This window comes from Ranitomeya variabilis, chromosome 2 (genome assembly GCF_051348905.1).
Source record: "Ranitomeya variabilis isolate aRanVar5 chromosome 2, aRanVar5.hap1, whole genome shotgun sequence".
NCBI lineage: Eukaryota > Metazoa > Chordata > Amphibia > Anura > Dendrobatidae > Ranitomeya > Ranitomeya variabilis.
In genome coordinates, this window is record NC_135233.1 from 283,623,763 (window position 1) to 283,636,483 (window position 12,721).

At 42.1% G+C, this 12,721-nt stretch overlaps 1 protein-coding gene across 2 annotated transcripts in view; it reads right to left on the reverse strand.

The window, feature by feature from the left end:
* Positions 1-592: 592 nt before the first annotated feature.
* Positions 593-12,721, reverse strand: part of LOC143805591 (uncharacterized) — a 60,345-nt gene continuing 48,216 nt past the window's right edge. Inside the window, exons 13-15 of one of the 2 annotated variants that reach the window (XM_077285095.1) lie at positions 9,490-9,655; positions 7,919-8,083; positions 593-2,069 (exon numbers count right to left, since the gene is read on the reverse strand). In XM_077285095.1, coding sequence (XP_077141210.1) covers positions 1,910-2,069; positions 7,919-8,083; positions 9,490-9,655 — 491 coding nt within the window. In that variant the 3' untranslated portion in view covers positions 593-1,909. The remainder of the gene's footprint in view (positions 2,070-7,918; positions 8,084-9,489; positions 9,656-12,721) is intronic. The other variant, XM_077285096.1, reaches the window with a different exon arrangement.

Below are 12,721 nucleotides of genomic sequence, written 5' to 3' on the forward strand. Positions count from 1 at the left end.
TTATCTCTGCAAAGTATATAGAGTTTCTGACTAACAACTTTCTTCCATGGTATAAAAAGCAGAAACGTGCCTTGAGGAGCAAAATCATCTTCATGCATAACAATGCACCATCTCATGCTGCAAAGAATACCTCTGAGTCATTGGCTGCTATAGGCATAAAAGGAGATAAACTCATGGTGTGGCCACCATCTTCCCCTGTCCTCAACCCTATAGAGAACCTTTAGAGGATCATCAAGCAAAAGATCTATGAGGGTCGGAGGCAGTTCACGTCCAAACAGCAGCTCTGGGAGGCTATTCTGACTTCATGCAAAGAAATACAAGCAGAAACTCTCCAAAAACTCACAAGTTCAATGGATGCAAGAATTGTGAAGGTGACATCAAAGAAGGGTTCCTATGTTAACATGTAACTTGGCCTGTTAGGATGTCTTGGAGTTAAATAGTTTTTTTGTTCAGTGAATGTGACCTCTTAATGCTGCAAATTCCACAAATGAGCATTTTCAGTTCTTTAAAACATATCAAATGGTTATAAATTCTACTGTGCCTAATAATTTGGAACAGTGCATTTTGAGGTTTTATTCATTTTGGAGATTATACTGTTATCATTGGGAGGTTTCTTCAATAAAATTCGATGTATACTCTAAAGGGTGATGACTTATTAGACTTACTCATTTGGACCGACCATTTAGGAAAATCCGAGAAAAATATCATTTGCATAATAATTTGGAACATAGTGTATGACTGATTGCACTGACGAGGTCAGGCAATATTGTCCCCATCAGATCTGATGAAATTGTCCCCTGCAACATAATTGTGACTACAGCTTTACAGAATAAAGGGCTTATGTGCAAGTCCTCAGGAATGCAATGACCATAAGAGTATTTAATATAACCTGTAGTCAAGGCCACATGCGCACATTCGCATTTAACGTCCGGGTACATGCAGCAATTTCTGGACTGACCCCGTATCTAATAACGCAAACTGACAGCCTTTTATGAACCTACTGAGCTGTCCGATCAGTTTATGCGACAGGAGAGGAATGCTTGTTACATAATTGTTCTATCTAATCAGTCTGCTGATCACACACAGAACAACCAAAATGTTCCTTCGAGTGAAATAATCTTTTGGGCTGCACAAAATAATTCCCAGAAGCACAAGGTCCGTTAGTTTGTTGCGTATCTAAAGCCGGGCCGTCTTGTGTAAAACAGACAGACAACTGCCGATCATTAAGCAGGATGGCCATTGGCGGTCATTTAATATTGCACAGTGAGCACATCCTTGGAAAAGGTAAATCTAGTTTAATTTATGTGTGGACTGCAGTTATCAGTCTCCTTCATCAAACCATTTTATGGTCCAATTTGAAGTTATGAACTCATGACTGCCCTTGTTATCCCGCTGATCGAAATCAACTTTTACGTATTCCTCTCGCATCAGTTTCACAGAATTTGTAATTATTAGATTTCAGATCCACTCATTTTGGTAATAAGGTGGTATACAAACTAATAGGTGCATCAATATCCATCCAGACCATCATTTCATTATTAGTCATCTCAACAGCAAGCAGCCATGACCAAGCTGTGTGGGCACCTTCCAACCACATCAACTGATAAATCAGCCTCTCATTTGTCATACAAAGCCACAACCACCTTTGGTTTAAGAATGAGTATCTGTCGAATAAGACAACAGGAGATAATGTTATGTGATATTCAGTTACCACTGATATTAGAAGCTTACATTTTGACAGCTTTGCAAACCTCCAAAATCCGTATTAATATCCATAGGATCTTATCACCACAAACGGTATATTAGCCGATACACTTACTATCAGTAGGTGTGGTGACACCGCCATGTAAAGCACCTGGATAAACAAAGGCTACACAATGGTGAAAGCACTGCCTGCTCGCTTATCGTCTCAGTCACTATCTAGCCGTGCAGTAGATTTAGTTTTCTCTTTGAGGTTGTGCCGATTTACTCTTATTTTTGGGTCATCATCCACACTCTGCTCTTTGGACCGTTTGGTCTTCTTGCGCTTGTGTCTGCGATGTGACTCTCGTTCCTCACTGTCCTGCTTCCTAAATGTAAAGTTATATTTTAGCAATTCCTGAACATTCAAAATGGAAAAAAATAAAAAATCAGCAGAAAATGAGTTGCTTAGAGAGGTTGCCCATTTTAACATGTTATTTTTCCACAGGGCTTAAAGATCTATAAAACAAGTGGTTCGGCTACTCGTCCTCCCTGGGTCCAGTTCTTCCTCTCCATTGCTGGTTCAGTCTTTGATAGGCTGCAGTAGTGATGTCACATGTACTGCACATATGACTACTGCAGCCAATCTCTGCGCTAAGCAGCTCTGCAGATGCACATAGCCGAGCCCAGTAATCGGTTACAATGTGGACTGGTACATCGGTTATGTGCATTTTACACGTCACAAAAAGGTCAGAACAGCAGCATAAAGGAAGCAATGGACCCAGTGAAGAGTAAATAACAGCACCATTTGATTTTGTGTTTTCCCTTAGAAGGAAAACATTTTTTAAAAAGACAACCCTGCATCTAAAAGGCATAAAATCTGGCTTTATTAGTAAAAAATACTTGTTATACATTCCTTACAAAATGACATTGCAAATGCATCTTTTTTTGTAATACAATTGGAAACCAGGTGTTTAGTAACGGCTGAACAGAGATTCCGATTACATACCGTAATTCACATACAGTACCTTAGTAAAGTATTCATACCCAAAGATATTTTCCATGTTACACCCACAAACTTAAATGTTATGGGATAAACCAACACAAAGTAGAATTTGTGAAGTGTAAGAAATGATTCAAAGTTTTCTAAATATTTAAAAAATTAAAAATATAAATCTGAAAATTGTGAGGTGCATTTGTATTCAGCCCCCTGTAGTCAGAGACCCATTAATAAAATCCTAAATAACTGAATGACCAATTGCCTCCAGAAGTCACATAATTAGTAAATTGTGCCCACCCGTGTGTAATTTATTCTCAATATAACTACAGCTGTTCTGTGAAGTCCTCGGAGGTTTGTTTGAGAACATTAAAGATTAAAGAGCATCATTAAAATCATGGAACACAACAGACAGGTCAGGGATAAAGTTGTGGCAAAGATTTAAGCTTTTAGATGTAACATGCAAAAAAAATGTGGAAAAGCTCAGAGTACGAATACTTTTTCAAAGCACTGTATATATGGCTCCCTCATCAAACACAGCATTGTGTATAGTAGAAGACTTTGAGGTGTCCTTAAATTTTGAACAGAAACATAACTACATAACTTACTGCTAGTTTTGGAAATTCCTAATTCCTGTATATCAGAAATGTGGTTGCTGGACTAGGATCCTGCAAATCTTTTTGCTCAACTCTAGGATATATTTAAAAGGGTTGGTGGCCACCCAAAGATGTAAATAATAAAATAAGTGATGTGATACATAGACACCTGCACTCATTCTAATCTCTCCTTGGTCTCTACTTCCTTCTGGAATTGGGCAGGGATGTGACTGCTGCAGGCAATCAATTGTCACTCCTGTGGGCAGCAGTTGGTTACAGCAGGTATATGCCATTCTTACAGGGTCAGAACAGGAGCACAAGGCGAGTATTTATAGCATTCTGTGAACTTTTTACCTTTTAAAAAAAAAGCATTAAGCAACCCTCCCTGGCACTGAAAAGTGATTATACATTTCTCAAGGAAAATAACCCAGCCTAGTGACCTCCATTTTCCTCAGGCTTCCAAGATTGCTGCTACAGTGGCATAGGGAGTACAGCCATGCAGCTAAACCATGCCTTCCCGGCCTTTCTTATCCCACACTGCTGGGTAGACATGGTTTAGACTTACAACTTCCCTCCCCATGCCACTGTGGTGGCCATCTTGGAAGCAGGAGGAAAGGAACGACGTTCTGAGAATAATAGGTAGCAAGCAGAAAATAGGAGGGCATCATGTAGGGCAACCATACATGAGAAATGTATAGACCCTTTTAAGTTCCAGGATAGTGTCACCAAGTGGCCAGATAATCCCTCACAGATAATCATTACCTGTACCTGTGAGTTATAATCAAGTTACCAGAAACAGAATTTCTTGAAGTAAAGAATGCTTCCTGTCATTTACTAGGAAGTGAACATTCAAAAGACCCAGGGCCGGCATTAGGGGCAGGAAGACTAGGCAGCTGCCCAGGGCCCCTGCTCCCCCTGCCACTATGGGGCCCGTGAGTCAGGGGGGCCCGCCACCAGCGCCGAACCCACCTACCCCCATTCAACTGTATCGGTATCATAAATGCTGCTCCATCCCCCATCATTCCCCTCTGTGTCTGACGCAGCACTCCATTGTGCACCATGCTGTGAGCCAGACGGTGGAGCTGCTGAGATGCTCTGCAGAAACCAGAGCTGCGGGGGAATGAGGAGGAGAGGCGAGTATAGTATTTTTTTATATCAGTGAGTAAGTGGTGGCCATAATACTGCAGTACTATGGGGTGCATAATACAAAATGGGGGCTGCATTCTACTCTACATTATATCAGATTATGGGGAGTGCATTATACTATATGAAGAACTATGGAGTGCTTTAAACAAAGGGGATTGCATTGTACTACATGGAGGACTATGAGGAGTGTATTATACTATATAGAGGACTATGGGGCGCATTATACTATGTGGGGGGCTATGGGGTGTATTATACTAAACAAGCAAAATGCTGCATATTCACCAAGTGATTGGATTATTTATGCCAGAAAAAAAATCATTGTTCTCAGCAGCACATCGCCTGATGAAAGCAACAGATCTGCTGCTGATAACATGATACTGTATGGGGACAGAATTATCTACTTAGTGCTCGTTCTGTCTTCTTCATTGTTCCTCAGTCACTGTAAAGAGGTCGAGAAACAAACACTCGTTTAGCGGCCTGTAATCAGCGCATGTAAATACAACCAAAATATTTTGGTGTGATGGAGCAATGTGTGAACATCTGGGGCCCCATTTTAAACTTTTACCCAGGGCCCCACTTTTCTAAAACTGGTCCTTCAAAGACCTTGGAGACTTTATGAATTAAAGGTCAAGTTCCCTTGATGTGAAAACACAACAGATCCTTTGCTGTGTATTAGTTTACAAAAAAATCTGTGGTGTTTTACATTGCTAGAATAAGTATTCACTGCCTTAAAGGGGTTGTCCAGTGTGGGGATTCACCGGTTTCTGACCCGGGACCGGCAGGTATGTATGCGTTATACATATTCTTGGGCAGGGCCGGTGTCACCGCCTGGCGCACCCGAGCAAGGGTCGAGGCCCTGGACAAACGGGGGCACCCACCCTCAAATGCTCACTTTACCCTGTTCCTCGCTGATCCGGTCTCTTCAGCATCTTCTGACACTCTGTGAGGTATCAGTGCGCCCTCTGTGCTGAGCAGTGCAGAGAGTGAGGAGACGCCGAAGAGACCAGAGCAGTGGGGGGAACAGGGAAAGGTGAGTATTTTATTTTTTTTTTTTAATGGAGGACTGTAGTGCGCATAAACCTGTCTGGATGACTATGTGGTGCCCATAATCCTGTCTGGAGGACTATACTGTCCAGTCTAAAATGAAAAGTTTGCCATCACAATGTGTAACTGCAGGCTTTTGAAACCCCCCCCCCCCCCCCCAACACACGCAATGTGCGCTACGATGATTCACTGGTTTCTGAGCTATTGTATAACTTACAATAGATATCACTCGTAATGTAAGAAGTGAAATCTTTGGCATTGTATTATACATATATTTCTCTGCCATATCTGTGCATTTTTATGACTCTTGGTATGTGTTAAAGGGGCCCACTGTGACTCTTTTGCCTTGCTCCCGGGCAGAAGATGTGTAAAGGGCGCGGCTTTGCTGCCATACACTTGTATGGAGCGCAGCCGCACGCTCAAGTTGGCCACGACCACTGGCAGGTCGCGTCACCAGACCGCGTGCGGCCTTGCTCAATACAAGTGTATGGAGCGAGGTCATACCCACTAGACGGGACCTGGCCGGAAATATATAACTCATATATGCCATCTGGCCCTGGCTCAGAAACCGGCAAATAACCACAGTGCACAATGCGTGCGCTGGGGGGATTCATAAGTTTGCAGTCACACAGAGTGACTGTAGACTTATTGATTTGGACCGGACAACCACTTTGAGTAGATCTGTGGTTTATTCCAATCTTCATAGATGGATATTGTTAGATAGTGCTTTTAAAAAAAGCGCTTTTGCAATTTACCGTTTATTAAAATATTTGGTCATTGAGATGAAACACTTTTTGTTTGTATACAGCTCGTTGCTTATGTGAACGACCACCAATGCGGTCTAACAGCAGTGGCCACTTAATGTGAAGTATAGCATGGCACTACCGTGAGGTGCCCAAGTAGGTTACCAAAATCAATGTGCAGTAAAATAAAGAACTTGGCACTCATTCATCAGTCTGCAGTTAAACATAAAACAGTAAAGGACAAAAATAAATAAAGCAATTGTATACAATTTTACACCATATTCTTTCTGCGACAAGCAGTCGGGTAGGTCTCCTCGCTCCTCCTCCCGCTTCCCCCTCTCTCTGCTACTTTATCACTATTGTTATGGATAATCACGGGTTCTGTATGCTCATCCGCTATGTCACTATGATATAGATATATAGATATATATATATATATATATATATATATATATATATATATGAGATGCTGATATTGCTTCTCTATTTTGTATGAGGACTTGTATTTTGCTTTATTTATTTTAGTCCTTTACTGTTTTTTGTTTAACTGCAGACTGATGAATGTCTAGATAAGACCGAAACGTTTACAGACTGCAAAAATAATAAAAACTCCTTTTGCAATGACACACTAAGCTGAGGGCCAAGTTCTTTATTTTACTAACAGCAGTGGCCAAACATGTGCAGTGCTATCGAGCTCTTTTCTATTGAGCTTTCCAGCACTGCTGTTAAGCTGGCGTTCTCGCTGGCGTGCACTCTTATTTCACAATCTCGCCCAGCTTCAGTGCAGGGCTTACAAGGTAAATTTCAGTGGTAGTCGGGCTCCTACACAAAGAACTTTAAACAACCAAAAAATATGGTACCATCTCAAGAATGGCTGCAAATTTTAATAAGGAGTAAGTGTAAAAGGTCAATTTTTACAAGAAAAAAATCCAACAAACCTCGTGTATAAAGATGGGAACAACCCTACAAGAATCCACAGCATGTCATATGTTACAGACATGTGAATTTCCCCCTCTGCAGTGCAGTGTTTTTTCTCCATAGACTTATACATCGCGACGCATTGTGACGGAGTGCCACACGTCGCAACCATCGTGCGACGGTTGCGTCATGTTTTGGCGGACTGTCGGCACAAAAAACGTTACATGTAACTTTTTTTGTGCGTCGTGTCCGCCATTTCTGACCGCGCATGTGCGGCCGGAACTCCGCCCCCTCCTCCCCGAAAAGCTGCATCCGCTGCCCCCACTGTGCTTAATTAACACACTGTCCGTCGGCACGTCGGGCCGACGGTTTGCGACGGCCCGTTCCCGACGGACTAGTGTGAACGTAGCCTTAGTTAGACAATGTGCTGAACCTAGAAAACACATTTAACCAACCGAGAAGACTGCAGAAAACATCAAGGAGACATTTTCAATTATTCAACAAGGAACCACTTGGAGTCCTCTCGACTGCAAGATGGACCAGACTAGGGCACGTGAAAAGCACCATCAAATATAACGTGTGTGTGCTGTGTAAGGAGAAAACTAAATACACACAGGCAAAAATGCTGACCTCTGAAGAAGCCACTGTACTACCAAACTGCCACAGACCACAGTATAATGGAGGGCAGAGAGTGGGCCACCATACCTGTACTGTACCCGGGGCTGCACAATTTTGATTGCATCAAAAATAGCTGAGAGGGTGTCACAACCTAGACATCTGGGAGAGGAACATACCTCCGGGAAGATTTATGCTTGCCGCTCTCCTCCCTTTCTCTATGCCGATGCTCCCCATGGGGTTTCTCTTCTTTCTCCCAGCTGAGCTCACGACTGCGCTGATACCTGCGGTCATAATCATAGCTTCTTACACGGTTGAAATTTACAGGTTGTTGTTCTCCTTTCCTGAAAAATTCAAAAAACACAAGGAAATTCAGCTACACCGTTAACATCTCTACCCAAGCTCGGTTGCTTAGTGATAAAGTTCCTAATAAAGTGAAACTTTCTAAAGCATGGATATTAATATTTAAATATTCTATGAACTTACTCTACATACAAATTAGCGACAGCCTGGCTAATTATTAAAGGGGTTGTGACTCATGTTCATTAAATGATTAAAACGGCAAAGTTCTTGTAAAATTAAGCAACTTCAAAATTTACTTCTTACTAAAAGTCATAAATTATGAGGGATTTTAGTGCCAAAAGTTACAGCACATTATTTAGGTTGCCGGCTCCTTAGGCAAGTTGCACGAATTTGCCCAGCTCTGAACCTGGCCGGATCACTTTATTCAGCCAGCTTTAGTGTCCTAGCGCTACCTTCATGCTGTAGAGGCAAACAGAAATTATGGTTTGGCTTTAATCCCAAGTCATGTGACAAGACTCGTTAGAGGCCCGATACTGACTTGTAGGATTGCTACTTCCTATAGGTGGCGCTAGATTTCTAGTCCTCTTTGAAGAGGCAATTTGAAGCACATGACACGTAAGGAATTTGGCGCATCTCCTGTGGCATGGGACTTGCCACTCTAACGGAACTGGGGTAGTAATTCTGAAACACCAGCACATTTGCCAATTATGGCAGGCGGGTGTAGCCACGCCCTGTCCCAACTGGTCCCCAGTTCCACCAATTTTGGTGTAGCTGCTTCAAACTAAATCAGGTTTAGGTGTGGTTTCATGCATTTAAAAAAAAAAAATGGTTCTGCAAAAGTTTTTTTCCCATCACAATCTGTATCAAAATAAAAGAGAAAATTTTCAATGTTTACATTATCCACTGGAGGCTTTTCTAGGCTCATACTTCCAGTTTTAGGAAATCAACCTGTATATTAGCAGCAATAGGGGGGAGGTAGAGTCAGCTATGACATCACAGATTGTGAGTGGTGGATATTTAGAATGCTCTTCTTATATAGCGCCATCATATTCCACAGCGCTTTACATGCATTATCATCGCTGTCCCCATTTGTATGAAAAAATAATATTAACAACAAGAAGCATAATACAGTTTTCACACTATGACCAGTGGGAACATTGCAAAGTTTCTATTTTTTTTAGTTAAATAAAAATTGTTTAACCAGAATATGATGTGTATTTCAATCATGTTTTTGTGTTAAACCTTTTTTAAAAAAATAAAAGTTACTATATATATATTTTTTTAAATTTATTTATTTTTTAACATTTTTGCAAATCTATTTTTCCCCATGTCACAATCAGATGATTGCCTTCTGTTTAGTTTGTAGTACTAGAATACATGAGGAAATAATGACTATGCTGGTTCCTTTTAAATTGTATCACCGCTTATAAAGTCCAAAAATACTCACAGCTTGAAGTTATTAAAGTCCTGGCTTCTGATTTTATCCATCTCTCGTTCTTGCCATCTTCTTGGTGTCCACTCCCTTCTTCCAGGGTTGCTTGTATCTTTGTCCACAGGGCTTACCCATGAAGTCGGAGCAGTTGACACGGTAGGATAATTCACCCGATCTGGCCCTGGCAAGAATTAAAATACACCTTGACTTTCCTAATATTTTAACCTCACTGACTACCCTCTTGCTCACCATCCCATAAACATTTCCCATGTGTTACATAGGAGACCATCAAAATGATAGTGCGAGCCAAGCATGGGGAATATTCCAGTTAGACTTGTTGGCACCTTCTTTTATGGTCTGCAGACAATACTTCTCATCCCTTAAGTCGCAGCACTGTCCAATTAAAAATCCTCACCTTAATCTTCAAATTCATAAGTACTACCCATACCATGCAACATACTAGTGACGACCTTCCCATTACCATTCTAATCTCATCATGCAAGTCTTTACTCACGCCTTCTTCCTCTTCTGGAATGCCTACCCCAATTCAGTTTATAGCTAGAAGGTCTGCAACCTATTCATAATTAAGTATATAGAAAGGGTAGCACTGTCTGAGATCTCAGAGGGGTTGAAAGTACTATGAATAGATGATTGAATTGCTCAGCAGAGAATTGACTGCGAGTCAGCTTTCCTGAAATTCACAGTTCCCAGCAGAGTTGAACAGTTTGTGATCATATTTGCACAGACTGGCAAAAAAACAAACAAAAAAAACTCCCGACTCCTTTTCACACAGTGCTTAAGAGTCAGATTGTGGGCAAATAATATCAAGCGAAGCCAAATGGCATTTCCCATAATTCCCTGAAGGTATCAGATCACATGGTTTAGCGTAGCCAACCGGGGATGGTGGGGGTCTATCACAACCAGCATAAAATAGTCAATGGACCACCAAGCAGTGCTAATAATAATCTTTATTTATATAGCGCCAAACTGTGAAGTGCTGCGGAATATGTTAACAGTTTCAAACACAACAGTCATAAGAAACAACATTAACAATACAATAATTAAAGCACAATAAGCCGCCCCTGCTCGTGAGAGCTTACAATCTACAATGAGGTGGGGGAGACACAAAGTACAGGTGTATATTTACAATGATGTATCTACAATGATGGTCCAGCCATCTTCAGGGGGTGGGGGATAGATGGAAGTAGTGAATGGGCTACACACACACACAAACATAAAATTACTTTGATTATTGAACGTGATAGGCCGCTCTGAACAAATGTGTTTTGAGGGAGCGCCTAAACTATGCAAATTGTGGATGGTCCTATTATCTTGGGGTAGAGCATTCCAGAGGATTGATGCAGCGTGGGAGAAGGCTTGGAGTGCTATTTTAATAATAATAAATATATTATTATGATTATTAATAGGCTTGTACAGTGTAGGGATAGGAGGTCAGAGCGCACAGCTCATTCCACCTAGAGACAGAAAAAGGCCAAATTATAAATTGTGTTGTACTGTACTACAGTACAGTCGGTAGTGTTACTCAGACTAGTAAGTCAAAAGATTCAATTGCCATAGGAAGGTGCTGTAGCTGCATAGTCATTGTGAATATGAAAGCATTGACCTGTAATATAGAAATTATTGCAATTACAAGTTTTGTTATACATGTTTATTTCCTTTGTGTGTATTAGAAAAAGACAAAAGACATAATTCCACAAAAAAAAAAACTAAAATGGACCAGACACAATTGTTGACTCCTTTCCAAAAATGTGGGTAAACAATTTTGTTTCAAGCATGTAATGCTCGTTCAAACTCACCTGTGGAAAGTAACAGGTGTGAGCAATATGAAAATCCCACCTGAAACCACATAAAAAGGGGAGTTGACTCAATTTTTGCAGTGTGTCTCTGTGTGCACCACAATAAAGGGAATCTGTCACCCCAAAATTCGCCTATAAGCTGCGGCCACCGGCATCAGGGGCTTATCTACAGCATTCTGTAATGCTGTAGATAAGCCCCAGATGTAACCTGAAAGATCAGAAAAACAAGTTAGATTATACTCACCCGGGGCGGTCCCGGTGCAGTCCGGTCCGATGGTGCGATTCGGGTCCAGCGCCTCCCATCTTCATACGATGACATCCTATTCTTTGTTGAGGGCAGCGCAAAGTACTGCAGTGCGCAGGGCCTCTCTGACCTTTCCCGGCGCCTGTGCACTGCAGTACTTTGCTCTGCCCTCAACAGGGCAGATAAAGTATGCCTGCGCAGGAGCCGCAGCAGGAAGCAAAGAAGAGGATGTCATTGTGTGCAGATGGGAGGCGCTGGAGCCAGATCGCGACACCCATTGGACCGGACCGCACCGGGACCGCCCCTGGGTGAGTATAATCTATCCTGTTTTTCTTATCTTTCAGGTTACATCTGGGGCTTATCTACAGCATTACAGAATAGTAAAAAAGGAACAGCACATTAATTCACAGTGGGTGCCAGGTCTGTAGGCAAACAGTCCAATACTTGCCAAACTAAACAGAAGAAAAAAAATGAAGGCAGCACTCCAATTGTTTCAGGTGGAAAAAAAGTGAAAAAAAACTTTATTCTGCCCCACTCATCCTGGGCAACGTATCGGCTCCTCCTGAGCCTTTGTCAAGCTTGAGGTCCACAGATGGGGGTTGTGCTCACAGCCCAACACCGTGCAGGATGCTTGGCATATGCCACAGAACACCAGGATTTGTAAATTCGCCACTAGCACCCTGTGCTCTTCACAGATGAAAGCAGGTTCACACTGAGCACATGTGACAGACATGACAATCTGGAGACGCCGTGGAGAGCGATCTGCTGCCTGCAACATCCTTCAGCATAACCGGTTTGGCAGTGGGTTAGTAATGGTGTGGGGTGGCATTTCTTTGGAGGGCCGCACAGCCCTCCATGTGCTCACCAGAGGTAGGCTGACTGCCATTAGGTACCTGAGATGAGATCCTCAGACCCCTTGTGAGACCATATGCTGGCGCGGTTGGCCCTGGGTTCCTTCTAATGCAGGACAATACCAGACCTCATGTAGTATATAACACAGGCCACGCAGCAAATAGCAGCCACGCAGTATATAACAGGCCACGCAGTATATAACACAGGCCACGCAGTATATAACACAGCCAACGGAGTATATAAACACAGCCCACGTACTATATAACAGGCCACGCAGTATATAGCAGCCACGCAGTATATAACAGGCCACGTAGTATATAGCAGCCACGCAGTA